This window comes from Gracilinanus agilis, chromosome 3 (assembly GCF_016433145.1).
Source record: "Gracilinanus agilis isolate LMUSP501 chromosome 3, AgileGrace, whole genome shotgun sequence".
In the NCBI taxonomy this organism is placed as follows: domain Eukaryota; kingdom Metazoa; phylum Chordata; class Mammalia; order Didelphimorphia; family Didelphidae; genus Gracilinanus; species Gracilinanus agilis.
The window spans coordinates 668,213,249-668,238,472 of record NC_058132.1 but is presented as its reverse complement, the minus strand read 5'-3'; the positions used below and the strand labels follow the sequence as shown (position 1 = coordinate 668,238,472).

Genomic DNA, 25,224 nt, shown 5'->3' with positions numbered 1-25,224 from the left:
GAGAAAGGGAGAAAGGGAGAGAGAGAGAGAGAGAGAGAGAGAGAGAGAGAGAGAGAGAGAGAGAGAGAGAGAGAGAGAGAGAGAGAGAATGAGTTTTCTTATGACAGATGCCTAGATAATTAAAGTCTCCCTTGGCTACTATATTGTACCTCCAAACTAGGCTTTTGATGATTTTGTGGGGAAGTGAATGAGTGCCATCTTCTGGAGAAGAGCCAAACTCAGGAGATAAGTGAGTTGAGCTCAGAAATAGAAAGTAGAAGGTTGAGAGGCAATATTTTCTGAAGAAGAGTTAAATGGTACAGAGTAGCAGGGTGGAACTGAGCTGAAACAATAGACACTACCCAGGATATTGAAGACCACCAACATTTGCTGAAAGTGAAGGAAAATTTCAGATGGCAATAAATGTGGTGTAGACATCAGAGCTATGGAAGAGTATATTGATGCAACGATGGACACTCTCTCTGAAAGGTGTCCTACCAGGACAAGACTTGAGCTATCTCTGGAGAGGGGATTCATTTTTTGGGGGGCATTACTTACTCTGGGGCTAAGATAGAAGTAAGTCATATCTGTTTCCATTACTCTGTAAAAAATAAAAACAAAACAAAAACTATTCACATTTAAAGTCCTAGAAGCCTGCGTGATTATCAGGGAAACTGTTTTAGTAGATCAAAGAAGTGGAGAAGTTAATGGTCCTCAAATGTGGTTCAGATCCAGCATGCTATCTACCACCCCGTCCCACCTCTCCTGCCAAATTGTGAAAAGGGACTTGGAATTGGAGTCAGAAGACCTGGATCTGAATCCAGATCCTGCCACTTGCTCCCTTTGTGATTTCTCTAGTCCATAAAGAAAGGTGTTGAATTAAACTGGAGGGTCTTAATCTTCGGACATTAAATATTTTTAAAAAATTTTTTATATTATTGAAATGTAATTGAAAATTTTTATCTAATTCCACTATAATTAGGTTTTTCATAGGCCTAGATATTTTATTTTGTATTTAAAAACATTATTTTGAGAAGAGGCCTGTAGGCTTCACCAGGCAGCCAAAGGATCTATGGTAACAAGAAGGTGAAGAATGCCTGCATTAGATCATATTTAAGTCCTTTACAGGCAAGTCTAAAACCTGAGATTTTATGAACAGAAACATTGCAGAAATGCTACTCTCTCCTAAAACCTTGTATTCAAATTTTCAACACATAAAGGATATTTCCAGATTTACTAATATTGAAAATAGATAATACTGAAATTTTATTAAGGATAAGGGAACTCCAGGGCAGATGGATGGCTCAGTGGATAGAACATCAGACTTGGAGACTGGAGGTCTTAGGTTCAAAATAGCAAACACTTCCTCCCTAGGTGACTCTGGGCAAGTCACTTTACCCCAATTGCCTAGCCCTTAGAGCCTTTCTGCTTTGGAACCAATACTTAATATCAATTCTAAGACAGAAGCTTAGAGTTTAGAAAAATAAAATAATACGGGAACTCCATCTCCTGGATATCTTGGCTAAAGAAGAATTGGGTCAACTGAGGTCACCTTCTTTTATCCTTTAATGTCATTTTTTCACCTGATAAAGCATCTCTGTGATCATTAAAGTATTCTCAAGCCAACATATCTATAGCTCTAATATAACCACAACAATAATCCAACAATCATTTATTAAGCCACTACTATATGTCAGGCAGAGGGAAAACAAGGTGAAAGACTGTCCAATCTCTGCCCATAAGGAGCTCTTTTAAAATATTAATTTAATTTTAAAAAATCCTTACCTTTTTGTCTTAGAATTGATACTAAGCATCTGTTTGAAGGCAAAAGAGTGTTAAGAGCTAAGCAACTGAGGTTAAGTGACTTGCCCAGAGTCACACAGCTAGGAAGTACCCGAGGCCAATTTTGAACCCAGGACCTATGGTCTCTACACCTAGCACTCTATCCACTGAGCCACCCAGCTACCCCTCATAAGATAAGGAGTTCTTTGTCTTATTTATTTTAATGCCTAAAAATAAAAAAAAGCCAGAATAATTTCACTACATGAACAATCCAGGTAATATCTCCTTATATGGCCTTAAGACATGTGCAAATATCTTTATAATAAGACATATAAATGAAGATTATCTATGGAAATATCTATCTATTGATATTTATGTACAAGCATGCAATGCAATGGCACCTCTCTCTGTCTCTGTCTCTGTTTCTCTCTGTCTCTTCATTTCTCTTTCTATTTCTTTCTCTCTGTCTTTCTGCCTGTCTCTCTGCCTCTGTCCCTCTGTCTCTCCATTTCTCTTTCTTTCTCTCTGTCTGTCTGTCTGTCTGTCTGTCTGTCTGTCTCTGTTTCTGTTTCTCTCTGCTCTGTCTGTCTCTCTGTTTCTGTCTTTATCTCTCTCTCTCTCTCTCTCGTTATGTCTATGTCTCTCTCCTGTCTCTCTCTGTCTCTGTGTCTCTGTCTCTGTCTGTCTGTCTGTCTGTCTGTCTGTCTGTCTGTCTGTCTCTCTCTCTCTCTCTCTCATTATGTCTATGTCTCTCTCCTGTCTCTCTCTGTCTCTCTGTGTGTCTTTGCATTGTTGGAAGGCGTTTCCTCATTTGGAGTTCCTTATTTTAAATAATTAAATCACAGCAGATCTAGACCTGATTCAGGTAGAGAGAGTGAAGGAGGAGGGAGTCAGGGAGGGCCACCTTTCAACTACTTGAACTCCAGGCACCTTCCCTTTTTATCTATTCTCTGACTTCTCTCATCTCTCCAGTCTTCTATACATAGAAAACTCATGGCTTGTCTTGTTCCTACCTTAGCGCATTCTTAAATTCATTATTTTTAAGATTAATCATGAAATAATAATGATCTGAATTAAAAAAAAATCTTTAAAAAAATCTCCAGGAAAGTTCATTGTTACGAAGGAAGGTCAGTGGATTTATGCTCCTGTCCCAGACTGTGCAGAAATAAGAGGCAATTTGCTAGAAATTAAAAAGGGATTAGAATTTAGTGCCACTTCCTCCCCGTTTTCTGGGCAGGTCTGTTAGACTAGGCTGCCTTTTGACTGAGTCTGTTTATAGAGAGATTTCATGGCATTTGCTGACTCCCCACTGTGCAAAGCTTAGGATTCAGTCACTGGAGACAGAGTCAGTGACCTCCTTGCAGGCCTCAGTAACTCTGAGAACTTGAGTTCCAAAGGCAGAGAAGCGCTAATGACACTCACCAGGACAACACCAGGCACCACTTCTCTGAATTTCTGGGGATTTCAGGTATAGAGAAACCCCAGTGAGGTTACTGACAGTGCCCAGGGAAGGCAGCATCTCACTGGAAACCCAGAAGGTGCCGTCACAATCTCTTTAGGACAGCAAACTGCTGGAGGAATTAATGCCTTCTCCTTGGATCAGTAAATACAAGAGGTTAAGTGGGTTGGCTTCCTTAGATTTCTCTTACGTTTTTGCTGTTGCTGAATTGTTGATTGTTCAGTTTGGAGACATCAGACTTGGTGTTTAGAGCATAAAAGGCATTGCAATGTGGTGAGTAGAGTTTGGGACTTCAACTTAGGAAGACCAGGGTATGAATCTCTTCTCAGATACTTGGCTATATAACCTCCGGGAAAGTCCTACACATGCTCTTTCTGTCTCTCTGTCTCTCTGTCTCTCTGTCTCTGTTTCTCTCTCTCTCTCTCTTTCTCTCTCTCTCTCTCTCTCTCTCTCTCTCTGTTTCTCTCTCTTTCTGTCTCTGTTTCTCTCTCTCTCTCTGTCTCTGTTTCTCTCTCTCTCTCTCTCTCTCTCTCTCTCTCTCTCTCTCTCTCTNTCTCTCTCTCTCTCTCTCTCTCTCTCTCTCTCTCTCTCTCTCTCTCTCTCTCTCTTCTCTTTCTCCTTCCCTTCTCTCTGTCTCTATCTCTGTCTCTCTATCTGTTTCTCTGTCTCTGTCTCTCCCTCTCCCTCTGTCTGTCTCCTTCTTCTCTCTGTATTTGTCTCTGTCTGTCTTTCTCCATCTCTGTCTCTGTCTCTGTCTCTCTCTTACTCTCTCTCTCTTCCCTCTCTCATTCTTTCTCTCTTTCCTCTCTCCTCCCCTTCTTTCTGTCTCTATCTCTGTCTGTCTCTCTGTCTGTCTCTCTGTCTCTGTCTCCTTCTTCTCTCTGTATTTGTCTCAGTCAGTCTGTCTGTCTCTGTCTCTTTCTCTTTCTCTCTTCCCTCTATCTCTCTCTTCCCTCTCTCCTCCCCTTCTTTCTGTCTCTATCTCTGTCTGTCTCTCTATCTGTTTCTCTGTTTCTGTCTCTGTCTCTCTATGTCTCCTTCTCTCTGTATTTGTCTCAGTCTGTCTGTCTGTCTTTGTCTTTTCTCTCTCTTTCTTTTTCTCTGTCTCTTGGCTTTATCTCTTCTCTTGGTATTTGTCTTGGGCTGCCTATGTCTGTCTCCTTCCTTCCATATCTCTTTAGCTCTAACATTAGGATAATGATATCCATTGTACCTATCTCATACAATTGTATGGATTAATAAAGACAATATCTGTAAAAATTCCTGAGAGATCGAAAGCTCCCTGAGATCAGAGATTGTCTTTTTGTATTTGTGTCTTCAGCACTGAACACAGTGCCTGGTTCATAACTGGCATTTTACCAAAAGATTGTTGACCTGTAGAAGTATTTTGTAAACTTAGAGGAACAGGTATACATGTTCATCTACATATGTACATATATATCAGCTATCATCATTAATTCTGTTATTTATTCTTATTGGATCTCCAATCCACTCCTCACAGAGATTACAATCTCAAGTTTCTCTTCTCAGCTCCTTCATCACATTACCCAGAGTCCACAGTCTTATGTTCTCCCTATGAAGATACAGTCTGAGCCTGTCTGACATGGGCTTCCTCAGAGCTCATATTCTTCCAGACATGCTGATGATGATGTTCATCACCTTACTTTACTTTCATGCGTCTCCCTTCTCTCCTCTCTCTAACTGTTCTTCTCTTTATAATTTGGTCTCTTACTTTTTACTCTGCTCAGGACATCTCAACTCATATACTTTGTCTTTATTTTGCTGAACATTCCTCCCAGCCATCTTTCTCTCCCAAGCCCTTACCTCTGTCAGCGTTAATCATCGACTCTTCTTCGTTTCCTGTATCAAGTCCTGTCCTGTCTCTCTCTGATGTGGTTCTAAGCTTAGCCTTCTTCTTCACCATTTCCACTCCTACTAATGTAGTCTGTTTCAGGAATACTTGAATTCCAATCTGGATTCAGATACTTACTGGCTATGTGATCCTGGGCAAGTCACTTAATCTCTCTGTCTGCCTCAACTTCCTCAACTATAAAAAATCAAAGGATTGACCTTAATAGTTTCTAAAATTCCTTCCATCTCAAAATCAAGGATGCAAAGATGCTAGATAATTAAAGCAAACTCTTAATGGTCTACTCTCTTGTAGTCATCAAGCTTTTAAAAATATCTTTCATGCCTTCATCTTATAATTTGGCTTTGTGCATTAGAATTACTCTCCGCTGTGTGCCTTGGACTCTTGGCTATAGTGTTCAAGACTCCTCATCATCTGACTATGTTTTATCTTTCAAATAATTTCTTTAATTCCTTACAACATTCCCAAAGCAAGTCAATTCATCTTTCCAGTCATATGCGCCATGCTAATGTCTACCTCCATTACTTAGCCTACATTGTTTCCTTAGCTCTGGATGCTCTCCCTGGTGGCCCCTCTCTATCCCACATCTATACATTTGTCAAGTCTGAGCTTAGGAAACAGTTTACATTCATTCTCCAACTATTTATGATCTCAGCTTCACGACTTTGACATTGATTATGAGCTTTGATATTCTGACACACCGATAGAAGCCTCAGAGCCTCCATTCTTTTGCCAAAAAAGAGGGGAAAAAAAAGGAAAGAAGAATGGGTTTCCTTCATCTGGTGTCCCTTTCCCTCCCTTGAATTTTGGACACAAAAAAAGAGAGGGGATATTGTTAGTTAGATCTACAACCCAATAGTTTTCCCTGAAACTGGATTGTTCTTCATCTTCCATGTTTTGACTGCTCTCAATGTGAATTGAAAATTCCTTGAGTCAGAGAATTTCGTGTTAGAAAGCAAAGGCTGTTGGCTAGAGTCTTTCTCTAAGTAAAATTATCTGTACAGTTTAATAAGGGAGTCTCTGAAAGATTTCCCCTGAATTGAGGAATGGGCTAAACAAGTTGTGACATGTGATTGTGATGGAATACTGCTGCAACCAGAAGAAATGATGAGCAGGTGAATTTAAAAATAAACGTGGGAATGCCGACATGAAATGATAAAGAGTGAAATAAAGAGAACCAAAGAGAACACAATACTGCGACAGAAATATTGTTTGAAGAATGACTTGTGTATGTCGACCTCCAGGAAAAGAACTGATAAATAGAAGTGAGCACTACAAAGCTTGACATATATAAATATATACATATGCGTATATATGTTTACAAAAAAAGTAATACTTTCTCCAGTGCAGGGTGATATCTGGGAACCTTAATGAAACAAATAAATATATTTTTTAAAAAGTTTATTCAAAGCTAATACATTATCTCTACCTTGGGCTACTTTCCATTCAATCTGTTTATCTTGTATGTGTGTTATATATCTACATACATGCATGTTTATGTTATATGTATTTATGCACACAGATATGTAGTCCCTGTTCCCTCCATTATAATGCAAGAAGATCCTTGAAGATAAGGATTATATTGTTTTTGTGTCTGTAACCCCACACAGTACAGTATCAGACACAAAATAAGTGACCGGAGGAGCATGGACCAAAATGTGGATGTGGAATTCAGCATCACTCACTTGGATAATGGTGAAGGCATTGGCCTGATTGGAGCAGAGGTGGAGTTACAGGATCATAGCCCGAGCTTTGTCCAATTTATTATCCACTCCCGCCCCCTCCCCCCCCACTTGCTATATGAGAAAACTGAATCTGAGAGAAGGAGGCTATGTGACTGACCCAACATCATACATGTGGGAAGAAGAGAATTGGGGGTCAAATTCAGATTCTGTGAATCCTCATGGGAAAGAATATTGGATGAATAGGATAGAGACAGATAGTGGAAAGCCTTGGAATCCAATTAGAAAAGGTGGAATGATCTATGCTGTTTTTAAAACACATTCTCTTCATTTTCAGATTAATATTTCTTTTGCTTCCTTTTGATGTGACCCCTGGAAATAAACATCACAGCAAAACTAGAACAGAGAGAAGGCAATTCAATTTAGCCTAGTCTCCGTGGGTACATCTTTCTCCCTGTTCCTCAAACTCTCTTCTGCTCTTCTGTCTTCCCTTTGTCTCTTTGGTGGACCAGTTTCTACTTTCTTATCTCTAGTTTGTGAAGTTCCAGAATGAGGGATACTTGGGTAGGGGAAACAATGAGAAGATAGGATAAAACCATAAAGGAAGGGAGAAGAAATTTCAATCCGAGAAACATGGATTCAAAATGCTTCCTCCTCTCTCTTTCCAGACTACAGAGTTTTAACTAGGGACAGGAGCCACTGGGGTGAATGGTTGAACAAGGAGTTGGGAAAGAGAAGACAAGAGAACTCTCAGGGAGGAAGCCCAATCAGACAGTCAGGATGCTCGTGTTGCCACTAGGTGTTGCAGTGGGTAGACTTGGAGTCGGGAAGACATCTTCCTGAGTTCAAATTTGGCTTCAGACACTTCCTAGCTGTCTGACACTAGGCAAGTCACTTAACCCTGCGAAAAAGCAAACCACTCTAGAGTCTATCTGGAATCTTGGACAAGAAAACTCCAAATCAGGTCACGCAGCGTCAGTCTCACCTGAAAACTACTAAGCGACAAAACTGCTGGGAACAGATGTGATCTAGACCAGGTAAATTCTGACATGGGCAGACATGAGTTTTAGGTAAATCATTTTGGCAGTCACACAGTTGTGTCAGGAAGGGGTCACCTTCTTCTCCAGATACCACAGACATGGGAGACAGCTGAAGCTTGAGAGGTACAGCCATGGTACAGATCTGTGGACCATTGGAAGCAAAGCCCCTCCAGATGTAATGGCAGGATAGAGCCCAAGCTTCCCCACCCTCGTGATTGCTCTGCCTTCCTGCTTCCCATCCCTCTTCTTCCTCATGCTCTCCCATGGTTCCTGCTAGGGAAGTCAGTCAGCTATAAAGGAAGAGCTCTTCTGAATATTTCACACTAAGGCAAGTGTTTATGAAAGGACAGTTTAGGCAGTCTCTCTGAGATGTTTCCTTTGGGTGGTCTAATGGATCATTAGTTCACTTTCTTTCCTGTTATTCTCATAGTTGCTTTTCCCCTTGATTTTTACCATGGTCCTTCAGTGAAGGCAGCTGTCAGCCACCAACCTCTGCTGGTCCCTAAGATTTCATCCTCTTTGTCAGGTTCATGTTGCTTTTCCATCCATCGCCTTGGGCAGTGACACCTTGTCAGCAAAATCCCTGCCCTGTGCCCATCAGCCCTGCCACTGCCACTGTGCTGATTGACAGATGGATTTGTTGTGGGTGTTTTTTTTTTTAAATAAAACTTTAAGTGAGCCATGATTCATTCCTCAGAACAGGACACCACCTATAAAGACATTCCAGGACTCCAACTCAATGCACTATTTCAGACTGTGGGCAAACTAGAAAAATGCTCCTTAGAATACTCTCAAGACTCAGTTATCTGCATTTATACTGGAAACAATGGTATGAATCATCCAATTGAATTTTCTTTTTTGTTCCTTTTACCTCTGTGTCTCTGAGTATCATAAAACATTTGAAACAAGGTGATGACAATTTGAATTAGGGAGAAATTTGGAAATGAAATGGAGTAGAATAAATATGGTTCTAGAGTCAGAAGATGGGATTTTCCACTTGGTAGGATCTGTCAGAGAACTCATGGTGACCTTCATTCTGTGAAGTGGCATCAGAAAAGGACGTCAGCAGTGAATAGACTTATTTAAGCTAAATGTTTCTCTTCCAGCCTCTACATAGTAAATAGAGACATCCAGAAATGATATCTTTTAAATGATAATGCCAATAGAAATCTTAGAGAAAGCTTTATTTTGAAAGGGTGGGTCCATACTGTCATTCTTTTTTTAAAATTTATTTAAATAAAACCCTTACCTTCCATCTTGGAGTCAATACTGTATATTGGCTCCAAGGCAGAAGAGTGGTAAGGGTAGGCAATGGGGGTAAAGTGACTTGCTCAGGGTCACACAACTAGGAAGTGTCTGAGGCCGGATTTGAACCTAGGACCTCCCATCTCTAGGCCTGGCTCTCAATCCACTGAGCTACCCAGCTGCCCCCTGTTGTTATTTATTTGTTTAGTTTTTTTCCTGTATTGTCCAACTCGTCATGACCCTAGAGATTCTTAACTGGGGCTCTATGGATAGATTTTAGGGGGTTCATGAATTTGGATGGGTAAAAATATAGTTTTATTTTAAGTAAATTCTAATGGAAAAAAATCTATATTTCTTTCAATCATTTAAAAACATTCTAAAGAGTCCATAGGTTTTGTCAGATTGCTAAAAGGGTCCATAAATGACACAAAAGGATAAGAATTCTGGGAGAAAAGAAAATAGAGACATATTTCTATAAAGTAGATACATACAGGCTAGGTAGGGAGCAAAGGCACTCACAGCTGGGTAGATTAGGAAAGGCTTAATAGAATGAAGTAGAGGGATTCTGCGAAGTGTAGGTGAGAAGTGAGGACTCTTTGCCTTGGACCCTTAGCCTTCTTCAAATCATCTTGGAACAGTTGCCTGTACAGGTTATGATGCTGCAAACAAACCCTTTCCCTCTGGCCTTTTCTGAGCTTAAGAAATAGTTTTTTGAGTGGTTGTTCTGCTTTGTTTTATTTTGATCCCCCAAACCCAATTCCCCATTATTGGTGGCCCTTGGATCCTTGCTCATGTTGGTGCCTGGCAATAACTATGTCAAGCGAGTAGACTCTGAGCCATCAAAATGGGATCCCAAACCCATCTGCATTAGTCATTGGAGATACACCTTTGCTTTTTCCCTGTCAGCTAACTTGAGTGGTAGGTAGTGATGCCCGACAGCCTCTCCGTCCCTTGCATAGACACTGTAATAAAACATACATAACTTTAGTGGCAAGAGGCTGCTGTGTATTGTCAACTGCCTTGGGATTGCTAGTCTTTTCTTCTCCTCCCTTTCAATTATCATATCAAGTGGCCCTAAAAAAACCCCTCACATCTATCACAGTGCCTAAACGTGTCAAGCAGATTGTCATGTTGTCAGGCTGAGCAGAGTGGGGCAGGAAGCAGGGTCTTGTTATTTCTGCGGAGAACTGACGTGAAATTGCCCGGGAAGTGTGCAGCCCACTCCGAGATGGGACAGCCACCAGGACACACTCAGGAAGAAAGCATCCTCTCTTTACTTACTAACTAGCAATGAGGCAGTGTATTTTTAGACCTTCTGCCAGTCCCAAAGCCCGTTCCTGGCCCCCACCATTGCTGCTGATCTTTTGAAACTCTATAGAGGCAGAGAATATATGCCCTTCAACCCAGAAATGCTACTGCAAGGCATAAACAGTGCTGGGGCAGCAAGAGGGCAGAGAGGATAGAACACTCGACTTCCAGTCGGAGAGATTCCACTTCACACGAGATGTCTGACATCCCTCCACCGTAGGTCCCTCATCTGTAAAATGTGGACAACAAAAGCATCTATCTTATAGGTTTCAGTGAGAATCAAGTAAGATATCATATGTAGAGTGCTTTGCAAACCTTCAAGCACTTTAGAAATGCAAGCAATTATTTCACAGTGGAGAAGTCAAAGCTGGAAAGAATAGACCTCTCTATACACCAAGGTATTTATAACTTTTTTGCAACAGAAAAGAAATGGAAAGAAAGTGGCTGTCCATCAACAAGTCAATGGTTGACAAAAATTGTAGTAGAAGACTCTAAATGGCTATTATTTACACATAAGAAACAATGAATATCAAAAATTCAGAGACACTTGGGAAGACCTCTGCTGTGCCCCCTTGGCTTCTTCCTCTCCTCCAAGTCATATCAGCAGCCTGGGTTCTCTGCGGAATGCTATTTTAGGTTCAGTGTCCTATGGCTTCATATTCCTACAATTATAGCCCAGGGGTTCCTACCAATGTTTCTACTTTTCAATAACTTTCCAAAGGACACAATCAGCATAAAGGAAACATTATTTTTACTGGAATAACATCAAGACGCAACATATTCCCCCCAAACCTGGGTCACATTCTCCCACAAGTTCACATTGTAGCCATGTACAGAAAAATCACAAAGAGAAAGACTCTCATGGGGAGAACAAGTGAGATCAAAGAGCAATTCATTGCTATGGCACTAGAGGCATTGTTCTAGGTAGTTTTTGAGCCGTTCCTCTTGACCTTGGTCCTGTGTTCTCTACTGGATGGAGTCCTTCTCTTCTTCACTGCTGGAGGATGCTAGGTGCTGCCCTAGGGGGGATATTGCTTCCCTAATCCACTGGTTATCACATCTATTGCTTGACTCTAGTCTACTCTGTCTATGGATACTGCCCCAGATTCAATGCTTGGTGAGGATATTTCTATGCTTTTTTCAGCCAGCTCATTTATAAATCATTGGTACCCTCCACCTCACATCATCAGAAAGTACCATAGTTCTTGTCCCTCGGAGTCTTAGCTCCTGAGCAGAAGATTCTTAGCTTCAGGTATTTCTCTTTCTGGAACAATAATCAGGGTCAGAGAAAGTTATTTCCCTGTGGCTCAGCCTTTTCTTGTAAATGGGTTGAATAGTCAAGAAGGAATCTCCTCTAATTCTCTTCATAGGCTATGTGCAAGCACAGATCACCTATAACCATATACTTCTGCTGTAAGATGCTATTATATATGACAGAGTAAGAGGGGCCATTTCTCCCTTCCTTTCCCTCTCCTCACTCTTTCAGGGATATAGGAAAAAGGTGAAGAGTGAGTGAGCTTTCCTAAGACTGTGTAAGGTCATGGATCACTCGGTTAATCCTGGGTAATTCTTTATTTACATTAATTGCTTCACCCAAATGTCATGTTTTATAATTCCAAGAGGCTGATTGAGGAAGTTTGTCACACTTTGCTATCTGGTTGCTTAGGCAGCTCCCAGAATTGATTAAAGACTAGACAACTTCCCCTCTAAGTGCCAGATCTCAAATCGTTACAAAGCGATAAACATGAAAACAATCTGGTATTGGCTAAGAAGTAGAGAGGTAGAGCAGTGGAATAGATTAGGTACAGAACATGTACTTAAATGACCAGAGTAATTGATCAATTGCTAAGTACAAGCTTGGATAAACCCAAGCTTTTGGGACAAGAACTCACTATTTGGCAAAAACTTATGGAAAAACTGGAAAGTAGTTTGGCAGAAAGTAAGTATAGATCATCATCTCATGTGGTCTACCAAGATAAGGTCAAAATAGGTACATAATTTGGATATAAAGGAGTATAACGTAAATGAATTAGGGAGCATGGAAAATATTATCTGTCAGATCTATATATAAGGGAAGAATTCTTGATCAAGCAAGAGAGAGAGAGAGAGAGAGGATTGTGGGAAGGAAAATGGATTATTTTGATTACAATAAATTAAAAAGAAAGTTCTGCACAAATAAAATCAATGCTGCCAAAAACTAGAAGGAAAGCAGGAAATATGCATTCAAAACATTTCCATATTAACCCTGTGAAATATTTTTATAATATATTTTTCTGATAAAGGCCTCATTTTTCAAATACATAGAGATTTGAGTCAAATTTATAAAAATATGAGTCATTCCCCAACCGATAAATGGTCAAAGGATATGATGAACAAGCAATTTTCAGAAGAAATCAAAGCTGGCTTCTTACCTTTTCAGTGGTTGGGAGAAAGGTGGGAGTGAGGGAAAAAAATTGGAACTGAATTTTTTTAAAATAGAGAATGTTATAAATAATAAATAATAGGGGATAGCTAGGAGGCTTAGTGGATGGAGAGCCAAGCTAAGAGATGGGAGGTCCTGAGTTCAAATCTGACCTCAGACACTTCCTAGCAGTATGACCCTGGGCAAGTCACTTAACCTCCATTGCCCAGTCCTTATTCTTCTTCTGCCTTGGCTCCAATACCCAGTATTAATTCTAAGATGGAAAGTAGAGGTCTAAAATAAATAAATAATAAATTACAAAAAGAGATTTGGTCTTTAATCAATCAATCATTCAACAAATATTTATTAAGCACCCACAATGTGCTAAGTTCTATAGTTATAAAAAGAGGCAAAAGACAGTCTTTGCCCTCTAGAAGTTTACAATTTAACGGGAGAGACAATGGGCAAACAAAAAGATACAAAGTAAGCCATGTACAGGATAAATGCCAAATAAATGGAAGGAAGGCACCGGAGTTAAGAACGATGTGGAAAGACTTCTAGTAAAAGATGGAATTTTAGTTGATTCTTAAAAGGAGCCAGGGAGGTTGCTGATTAGAGTGGAGGTGGGAGAGCATCCTAGGCATGGGTGGGGTGGGGTGGGATGCAGTCAGAGAAGTGAATTACACTGAAATTAGCAGAGCCAGAAGATTCATTTATCTGCTGATCACAATAATACAAAGGGAAACAATAGGGAAAAACTGTGATCAAAACAGTGATCCATCATGACCTCAGGCCACTGACCAGTCCTCCCATCTCTCCTATGAGAGGTAGCAAATTATAGGTGAAGAATCAAGCCAGATTTCCTGACATAGACAAGATATTAAATTCGTTTTCCTTAATTGTACTTCTTTCTCACAAAGGGAGAATAATTCTATTTTAGAGGGAAATGTGGGAGGGAATGAGGAAAGGAAGAGAGAGTCATTGAGAAGAAATTGTGATATTAATAAAAGAATACTGATTTAAAATAGTCATCAGAATCTCCCTATCACTGGGGAGGAGTCACGATACCAAAAAATGGGGGTTTGGCAAGTCAGTCATGAGTTTCTCCAGGGGACTGGGGAAGCCTTAGCTGGCTCTGACACCCTAAAGCACACCTCACAGAGGTGATCCCTGTGGCATAAAAGGTGTGGATTTAACCTGATGTTTTTGAGAAAAAGCCAACAGCTGTTTTTTGGCACGGAGGGTGTGAAATAGATTGTAAAGAAATTACTGTTACATATACAGAGTCTTGCAAAAATGGCACATGCTGCTGGGGAAAAAAACAAAAAACAACCAAGCCAGCCTTCCAACGTCTTGTTCATTTGCACCAGGTAATCTGTGCTTCCCGTAAATTCCCGGTGTTTGCCATCTTACTGTAGTTGGTGGGGCTGAAGGGACGGGCACCTGTGGCGCAGGCAGCAATCTGAACTCACTCCTGCTCATCGCCCCCATTGTGAGCTGAGCAAGAGTTGACAGCTTGAATGTAGGAAGAAGGCAAGAAACACAATAAAACAGATGTCAAAAGAAATCCGGTGCTTGTTTGGGCATAACTAGCACGCCAAGGAATCAGTTGCGGTTGGAAATATATTCGGTATATTTTCTCCCCATTATGGATTTTGTTTATTTTGTTTATTTTGTTTTTTTTAACGGGATAGTCTCATATCATTGCTCTCTCTTTCTCCAAAAAAATTGGGAAAGAAAAGAAAGCTTTTATCTCTAATTTTCTAATGATGCATCATAACACCCTGGCAGGGGGCTGGGGTCATCACTTCTCCTAATAACGCTTACATTTATAGAACTAAACTCTTGCAGGTAGGTTGGCTGTTTAGATTGTGAACAGCTGTTTTTACCATCCATAATGCATGTAGAACCCTCACACATGCACACATGCCAGAATGCCTGCCACAAAGTGCCTTTTTGCTATTTTATGGGAAATAAAGGAAATGCTACCTCATCCGTCTCCTCTGTTGTATGCTAGCACAGACCAGAGTGCCCTGCAAATTGGGGCCGCTTAAATCTTGTTCAGGAGCACTTCACTTGCCAAATGGAGAACTACTTTATGACTATGATAAAACAAGAATGCTGATTTTTAGCCAATTAATTTCATCTCAATTAAATTCAACCAACATTTATTATTACGTTGCACCAGGCTACAAAATCAGCAATGAGTCTTCTTTACTCAAGGTGCTTACAGACTTTTTTTTGCAGGGGAGGAAGGTATATGCAATATGTATGCAATGATTATACTAGAATAATTTGCCTCTAGCTGATGAGGAGGCACTTAATAAATAAATGCTTAGTGAATTAATTAATACTACAAATTTTATTATATATAAAATTTATTTCTAATATATTTATTATGTACAAATATAATGTATTTATATTTAAATATAGAAATATAGAAACAAAATACAATACTTTATTTTTTCAAAATCAAATATGTATTTAATAAATGTTAATTATATTTAATATTAATTATATTAATATATACTGAATAAATTTTAAATCAAAATTAATAAGCAAAATATCTAAAATATGTATATTTTGGTTTTCTGATACACATGATATGATACCTGGGAAAATATGTCAGCAATCTGGAAGCATCAGGTGAAAAAATGGCCTAGATCTCAAAGCATTTATTCTCAAAAAGCAATGATGAGAAATAATATAAAGATCATGGCTATCTATTGCAATTTTAGAAAATGAGGGCTGGTTGAGATTAAACTATTTAATATTGCTCTCTAGAGTTTACACTCCTTATGGTGAGANGCCTTAGTAAGCTTTATTGATTAAGGCAAAGGTCTGGGGAAGATCGGGCCACCATCAATTGAATTCTCTCAAAACAGCCAAAATGAAGCATCTGAATATCTAAAGTAACTTTAAGTGGTTCTGAAGCTTTATTCAAATGATTTTTCCAGCTAGTTCTTCTAATTCTCTCTTTTACAAGGATTTAGTAAACAAATCAGCTACTTTTGACATCGGACATTCTATTCTCAATACTAGGTCACAGCTCATGACTTGATGAAACCCCTTCCTAGAATTATGGTATCCAGCAGAACTGAAAAAGAAATACAAGATGGACATTCAGCCTTTGTGGAGCTGTTTTGCTTTTGGTTTTGTTTTTTCAGGAAGCTGGCTTCACATGGGAAGGGTTTACGCATCTGTTTTCTTATTTAGGGCCATTAACAATGAAATGTGAAATGTATCTGAAGGAATATGAGTCTATAAGAGAAAGGTGTTACAAGGAAATTTTCTTTCTTTTTTTAAAAAAAGGATATGCGTGTGTTGGATGGTTTCTTTCTCTTTTTTCTTCCCCTTTTTTTGAGAATGATGGACTTTTTAGACAGTAGTTCGGAAGCAAAGCAGAGCACGAATTAATGGCAATGCCTGAGGAGTTCTGAGAACAAGCAGGCCAGCGGACCTCATTTAGAATCCTCCTTTACCATCTATTAAGAAGTGAGCATAGCAGATCTGGCCATGGGGGAGGTTTTTTGATTCTCAATTCCTCTGAACCTTGTCAGTGTTTAATCAATAGCTAGTCAGGGCATCATTGAACATGTGCTCTCAGTTCAAGGCCCCCTGATCAGGATGGTTGAGTGAATTGCTAGATTTTCTTGCGAAGTGTAGAAAGGCTGTGTGGATGTAAGGTAGCTATCTTCAAAGAGGGACAATTTAAAGTGATATTGCATTAAGCGGACCTACTTAGAAATGAGATCTCAGAACATCCATGAGGGTTATAATTCATTGATTTCACCTCCAATGCCAAGGGTTTAGGGTGGGGGGAGCAGAAGGGAATCTCACAGGATCTCAGGTGTGTTTGGCTATGGAGCAGGTGACGGGATGGAAGAAGGGGTTGAGCAGTGTAGAAATGAGACTTTGTGGAAGGCTTTAATTCCACAGCCTCATTGGACACATCCATTATTTCATATACTTTCCTCAGACTGACCCTTATGCTCAGAATAGTTTTCCACTTTGCCCTCCATCTCTTAAAAATCCACACCTACTTCCAGGTTAAGATAGCTGCTGAGTAGAAGCAGGGCTCTTTACTCTCCTCACCAACCCATATAGTGTACCACCAAAGGACAAAATAACCAAATCCAGATGAAAGAAGAGACCCCACAATAGGGCACAGTATCGAAGGTATGTGGGATTTGGGTACTTCCATGCTATAAGTGTGTGTGTGTGGAAATAGCTCCCATCAAAACGTGAGCTGACCAACCCTCCCCCATTCCACCCACAGTACCAGAGTCATAGGCTATGCACCAGAGTTAGAGTGAGCAGGAGGTAGAGGGGCAAAATCTAGATCCTTGGCAGCTAACTGGGACCTCCAGGAGCTTGCCCCTGAGAGCAGCAAGACTTGAGGCCCCAGGAGGTTGGAGAAAAAACTCTTATATTTAAAATTTTCCTCTGCAAGGACTTCAATAAGATCAAATTATTTGTATTCCTATATGGAGAAATATTATGTGTAATTCTAAAATATTATACTCACTATTATAGTAATTAGAAGAATTAGTCATAAGGAGAGGTTGGAGTACTAAATGGTCTAAGATGATATGGGGGGAAGGGTTTGGGGGGAATAGTAGATGGCACAAAGAGTAACTTGAATGAATAAGAAAAATAGGATATTCTATACCACACAAAGAGGACATGAGAAGGGGAGAACTATTATAAGAAGGAGAGGAAGAGAGTGTTATTAGGAAATACTTAAACCTTACTCTCAGTGGAATTAATTCTGAGAGGGAAGAGTATCTAGATCCATTGGGATATCAAATTTTATCTAACCCTATGGATAAAGTCAGAACGAATAAACCAAGGTGAGCAGTGGGGTGGGGAATTCCTAAAGGGAGGGGAAGAGAGGGGGGAGGGAATTCATTAGGCCTTAAAAATAATAAGAGGGGAAGGGATGGAGTAGAAAGGGTAGTAAATCAAGGGAGGGGACAAGGGGGACTGATTTAAAATAAACCACTGGTTTAAAAGGAAATACCATAAGACGAAGGGGTAGAACTAGGAGAGGATACCAAAATGTTAAGGGATACACAGTTGATAATTATAACCCTAAATGTGAATGGGATGAACTCGCCCATAAAATGGAAGTAAATAGAAGAGTGGATTAGAAAACAAAATCCTACCATATGTTGTCTACAAGAAACACACATGAGGCAGGTGGACATACACAGGGTTAAGGTCAAGGCCGGATAAAAATCTTTTGGGCTTCAACTGAGAAAAAGAAGGCAGGGGTGGCAATCATGATTTCTGATAAAGCCAAAGTAAAAATAGATCTGATTAAAAGAGACAGGGAAGTTAATTACATCCTGATAAAAGGCAGTATAGATAATGAGGAAATAACAGTACTCAACATGTTTGCACCAAATGGTATAGCATCCAAATTTCTAAAGGAGAAACTGGCAGAGCTCAAAGAGGAAATAGATAGTAAAACTGTACTAGTGGGAGATCTAAATATTCCTCTTTCAGATCTAGATAAATCAAACCAAAAAATAAATTAGAAAGAGATAAGAGAGGTGAATGAAATCCTAGAAAAATTAGATTTAATACGTATGTGGAGAAAAATAAATAGGGACAAAAAAGAATACACCTTTTCAGCTGCACATGGTACAGTCACAAAGACTGACCATGTACTAGGGCATAGAAACATGACTAACAAATGCAAAAGAGCAGAAATAATAAATATAACCTTCTCAGATCATAATGCAACAAAAATCATAATCAGTAAGGGCAAATGGAGAGACAAATCAAAAACTAATTGGAAATTAAATGATATGATTGTCCAAAATCAGATAAAGAACAAATCATAGAAACAATCACTAATTTCATTGAAGAGAATGACAATGATGAGACATCCTACCAAAATCTGTGGGATGCAGCTAAGGCAGTACTCAGGGGGAAATTTATATCATTGAGTGTATATAATAACAAATTAGAGAGGGCAGAGATCAATGAACTGGGCATGCAAATCAAAAAACTAGAAAGGGAACAAATTAAAAATCCCCAGTTAAAAACAAAATCAGAAATTATAAAAATCAAAGGAGAAATAAATAAAATTGGAAGTAAAAAAAAACTATTGAATTAATAAATAAGACTAGAAGCTGGTTCTTTGAAAAAATAAATAAAATTGACAAAGTACTGGTCAATCTAATTAAAAAAAGGAAAGAAGAAAACAAAATTATCAGTATCAGATGAAAAGGGAGACCTCACCTCTAACAGAGAACAGAGCTAGAAGAGACAACTTAAGAATTATTGGTTTACCAGAACATCATGATAAAAGAAAAAGTTTAGATAGTATCTTACAAGAAATTATCAGAGAAAATTGCCCTGAAGTTCTCGAACAAGAGGGAAAAGTGGAAATTGAAAGAATCCACAGATCACCTCCTACATTGAATCCACAACTGACAACTTCCAGGAATATTATAGCCAAATTAAAAAACTAACAGACCAAGGAAAAATACCTCTAATGAAAGGGAAATCAAGGCAATCATTAAAACCAATTTTGCCCAATTATATGGCAAAATATAGCAACCTAGGTGATATGGATGAATATTTACAAAAATATGAATTGCCTAGATTAACAGCAGAAGAAATAGAATACTTAAATAATCACATATCAGAAAAAAGAAATTGAACAAGCCATCAAAGAACTCCCTAAGAAAAAAACCCCAGGACCAGATGGATTCACAAGTGAATTCTATCAAACCTTCAAAGAACAACTAATTCCAATACTATACAAACTATTTGACACAATAAGCAAAGAAGGAGTTCTACCAAAATCCTTTTTGACACAAATATGATACTGATCCCAAAGCCAGGTAGATCAAAAACAGAAAGAAAACTACAGACCAATCTCCCTAATGAACATATATGCAAAAATTTTAAACAGAATACTAGCAAAACAACTCCACCAAGTGATCACGAGGGTTATTCATTATGATCAGGTGTGATTTATACCAGGAATGCAGGGATGGTTCAACATTAGGAAAAGCATTTACATAATTGACCATATCAACAAGCAAACCAACAAAAATCACATGATTATCTCAATAGATGCTGAAAAAGCCTTTGACAAAATATAACACTCATTCCTATTGAAAACAGTAGAAAGTATAGGAATAGAAGAGACTTCCTAAAAATAATAAACAATATATGTCTAAACCATCAGCAAACATCATCTGAAATGGGGATAAATTAGAAGCCTTCCCAATAAGATCAGGAGTGAAACAAGGATGCCCATTATCACCTCTATTATTTAACATTGTACTAGAAACAATAGCAGTAGCAATTAGAGAAGAAAAAGAAATTGAAGGTATTAAAATAGGCAATGAGGAGACTAAGCTATCATTCTTTGCAGATGATATGATGGTCTACTTAAAAATTCCTAAGTGAATTAAGTAAAATGTTAGTGGAAATAATCAACAACTTTAGCAAAGTTGCAGGATACAAAATAAACACACAGAAATCATCAGCATTTCTATATATTTCCAACACATCCCAGCAGGAAGAGTTAGAAGGAGAAATCCCATTTAAAATCACCCTAGACAACATAAAATACTTAGGACTCTATCTGCCAAGACAAACACAGGAAGTATACAGATACAACTACAAAATCCTTTCCATGCAATTAAAACTAGATCTAAACAATTGAAAAAACATTGAGAGCTCATGGGTATGACAAGCTAACATAATAAAAATGACCATTCTACCCAAAATAATTTACCTATTTAGTACTATACCTATCAAACTACCAAAAAACTTTTTTATTGAATTAGAAAAAAACTATAACAAAGTTCATTTAGAAGAACAAAAGATCAAGAATATCAAGGGAAATAATGAAAAAAAATATGAAAGAAGGTTGCCTACCAGTACCTGATCTTAAACTGTACTATACAGCAGTAGTCATTAAAACAATATGGTACTGGCGAAGAGATAGAAGGGAGGATCAGTGGAATAGACTACAGGTAAGCAACCTCAGTAAGACAGTATTCAATAAACCCAAAGAACCTAGCTTTTAGGACAAAAACCCATTATTTGACAAAACCTGCTGGGAAAATTGGAAAACAATATGGGAGAGATTGGGCCTAGATCAACATCTCACACCCTATACCAAGATAAACTCAGAATGGGTGAATGACTTGAATATAAAGAAGGAAACTGTAAGTAAATTAGGTGAGTACAGAATAGTATACTTGTCAGATCTCTGGGAAAAGAAAGATTTTAAAACCAGAGTTAGGAAAAATCACAAAATGTAAAATAAATAATTTTGACTGCATCAAACTAAAAAGGTTTTGTACAAACAAAACCAATGCTACCAAAATTAGAAGTGAAGCAACAAATTGGGAAAAATCTTTATATCAAAAAACTCAGACAAAGGTCTAATTACTCAAATATACAAGGAGCTAAATCAATTATACAAAAAATCAAGCCATCCCCCATCGATAATTGGGTAAAGGACACGGATAGGCAATTTTAAGATGAAGAAATCAAAACTATCAATAAGCATATGAGAAAGTGTTCTAAATCTCTAATAATTAGAGAAATGCAAATCAAAACAACTCTGAGGTATCACCTCACACCTAGCAGATTGGCTAAAATGAAAGAAGGGGAGAGTAATGAATATTGGAGGGAATGTGGCAAAACTGGGATATTAATGCATTGCTGGTGGAGTTGTGAACTGATCCAACCATTCTTAATGGCAATTTGGAACTATGCTCAAAGGGCTTTAAAATACTATCTGCCTTTTGATCCAGACATAGCACTGCTAGGCTTATACCCCAAAGAGATAACAAGGAAAAAGACTTGTTCAAAAATATGTATAGCTGCGCTCTTTGTGATGTCAAAAAATTGGAAAATGTGAGAATGTCCTTCGATTGGGGAATGGCTGAACAAATTGTGGTATTTGCTGGTGATGGAATACTATTGTGCTCAAAGGAATAAAGAACTGGAAGAATTTCATGTGAACTGGAAAGACCTCTAGGAATTGATGCAAAGTGAAAGGAGCAGATGCAGGAGAACATTGTACACAGAGACTGATACACTGTACAATTGAACATAACGGACTTCTCTAATAGTAGCAATGCAAGAATCCAGAACAAGGCTGAGGGACTTATGAGAAAGAAAACTAGCCACATTCAGAAGAAGAACTGTGGGAGGAGAAATATGGAAGAAAAACAACTACTTGAACACATGGGCTGATGTGGATATTTATTATTGGGGATGTAGACACTAAATGATATGGAATTAGGTCTTGATCAATGATACATGTAAAACCCAGCGGAATTGTACGTCAGCTAAGGGAAGTTAGAGGGGTTTGGGGGAGAAGGAAGAAACATGAAATATGAAACTATGGGTAAATATTCAAAATAAGAATTTAAAAAAATCTATCCCCTCCTTTTATTTTTTCCTTTGAGACTCAGTTGTTACCTTTTACAAGAACACTTTCTGGATCCTTCCAGCTGCTAATGATCTTTCTTGCAAACTTTTTACCTTTTATATATTTGGAACCTTTTTCAACATACTTACTTTTGCAAAGTTTTCTTCCCTAAAGTAATGCATGTTCCTTGAAGGCAGACACCCTTTCCTTTTTATCTCTGTATCCCAGAATCCTATACTGCATCTACCCATAGTTGGCGTTTAATAAATGCTTTATTTTTATCTCTCTCATGTCACAGGCTTTATCAACTAAAGTTTATTTTGACATTCAGAATAGCAATATATTTTGTTTTCTGTTTCCTGTTCAAATACATTTTGTTTTTCTGACATATACGATATGGTGCCTGGGAAAATATGTCATCTACCCCTGGAAGCATCAGGTGAAAAAATGGCCTATGCCTCAAAGCATGCATTCTCAAAAAGCAATAATGAGAAATAATATGAAAGTCATGGCTATTTGTTAAATTTTAGAAAATGAGGACTAGTTGAGATTAAACTACTTAAAAAAAAAGGATTAAGAAATTAACTCACAACAGTGGAATCAGACAGTTTTACTGATAGAAAGCAGAGCCAACAGATATCCTATGTGCAAAAATAAATTTGCATTTTTGCTGACATGGAGAGAAAAAAACACAAAATTCAGGGGAAATGCTAAAATCTAGAAAAAATGCTGAAATCTAGGATTTCTTCTTTATATACAGGAAATGTAGAAAATGAAAACAGAAAACAAATTATTCCATCTCATTGCAATTATTAACAGTTCTAGTCATAAACTAAATATTTACTTTTGGGGGAAGATGAGTCTGGGCATTAAGCTCAGTGTTCAGGTGGTCATGGTGACATTTTCTGTATTATTAGCTCACATTATATGAGTCTCACTTTAAAAAATGATACATTATTATCCCTCACCTAATGTCTAATGATAATATGTCACATGCAATCCCTACTTTAAAATGTACTAAACAATGCTGTGTCCTGGGACTCCTTTCTTTTCAACATTGGCTCAATAGCCCAATACAATTTATTAGGATAGTTTCATGGTGGTTTGTAAGCTGAGATCCTTAAAAAGCACTTGTCTTCCTTGGTTAGTTGTTACTAGAATTATACTATCCTTCATTAAAACAAAATAGAAGCTATTGATTTTGCTAGGTAGCCTCCAGCTTGAAAATGATCCATTTTACCTGACTTGTTAAAGCAAAATTTATACAAATTTAGAACAAAGAATTCAATATTTTTAAAAGAATAGCATATAATTAAAGCAATTCTAACAACCTATTTAAATAAATAATTGATGCTAAAGTAGGATACAAAATAAAAGAGAGCAGTTAGAAAATAAGTTGTGGCACATGAATATAATTTTCAATTATTATAATATAGGAAATCATGAATATGATGAATACAGAGAAGTATAAGAAGACTTACATGAATTGATGTAAAGAAAAGCAAACATCACAATGAAAACAAGACTCTCTATGACCTTAACAATGTAAATGTAAAAAACAACCAAATAATCAAAAGAGAATTGTGTGAAGTTATTCTGACTATGCTTGGCCCAAAAAGGGGGATATGAGAAGACGTACCTTCCCTCTTTTCCTTAAAGAGATGGGAGGTTATAGTTATAGAACTAGAAAATCACACGCACACATACATATACATATACGCATTCTATTTATACAGATATTTAGAGGTGGAAGATTATGAGTTTGGAACACTATATATATGCATAAAATCAGACATTGTTTATGTGTTAGGTACTTTTGTTTAATTCTTTTTTGTCCTTTTTTTTTTATAAGGGATGATGTTTTGAGAGGGGGAGAAAGAGTATATTGGGAAACGAAGGTGATGTAAAAATAAAAGATTGAAAATTTATGTAATGACTTGACTTAACCTCTTTCCCTTCGGTATAGAAGTGGAACAAGGGAGAACTGTGAACCCGAAATGTGTTCATTGTTAGACTTGGCCATTTTGTGGACTGTTTTTGCTTATCTTGCATTTTTAAAACTATTAATAAGGTACGAGCATGTTAAAATAAAAAGCATTATTTACCCTTGAAAAATCAGACATTATCTTTCTTAAAATTAGACACTATTAGGGCCACATAATAAGTTTGATTTGGTTCTTTCTAATGGGAAAGATGGGACAGTTCATTTCCTCTTATAACTAGTAATGTCAACTATGGTTACTTCTTCCAAGTGAATGTCATGATTCTTTATAGGCTTAATTAATCCCTAATTTGGAAGCTATGAAAAGCCAAAGCTCCATCTTAGGAAAAAATGAACCTACAATGAAAGTTACTGTAGTAGCCTTTAGGGGACCAAGCAGATGCTGGTGGGATATGGCTCGTGTCTGGGCAATGATGAAATTCTTATCCTTGAGTGGAAGGAAAGTAGGAGGCAGAGTTAGGTTCCTTCCTCTCCAGTAATGCCCCATCCTCTTACCAGCTGTGTGACCGTAGATAAGTCATTTCACCTGTCTAAGCCTCTATTTTCTCATCTGTGAAATGAATACAAAAATGTTTGCCTTGTCTGCATAATCAGATTGGATTATAAAGTGCACTAAGGTCTCAAACTTTATAGTCTCTTTCAAATCATCCAATGTTTGAATGGCTGTTTCATGGGCATATTAATGATCCATTCATCTCAATTCTATTTCTTATCCCTGCCTTAAATGAGATTTTTGGAACACAGAGAACTTGAGCTAGATTATTTCTGAGAACTGCTTCTCTGAGGAACACCCAGCAGTTCTAATGGGAGAAAGGTCTTCAGAGGAACAGAGAAGCCAGGGACTTTGAGTTACAAATGACTCCAGATGGAATAGGATTTTATATTTAAATTTAGAGTTGGAAGATAATTTGGAAGTGATCTAGTCTAACACTTCCCTGTAACAGAGAACCAGAGGGTAATTGAGTACCAGAGTAATTAAGTAATATTTGAGAACCAGAGAGGGTAAATGCCTTGTCCAAAAATACATAGTTATATGTT

The 25,224-nt window shown here is 38.0% G+C and overlaps 1 protein-coding gene across 1 annotated transcript in view; it reads right to left on the bottom strand.

Moving 5' to 3' along the window:
* MEGF6 (multiple EGF like domains 6) overlaps positions 1-25,224 on the bottom strand; it is a 784,368-nt gene that overhangs the window by 204,803 nt on the left and 554,341 nt on the right. Inside the window, 2 exon segments of the mRNA XM_044669545.1 lie at positions 3,184-3,284; positions 14,134-14,281. Coding sequence (XP_044525480.1) covers positions 3,184-3,284; positions 14,134-14,281 — 249 coding nt within the window.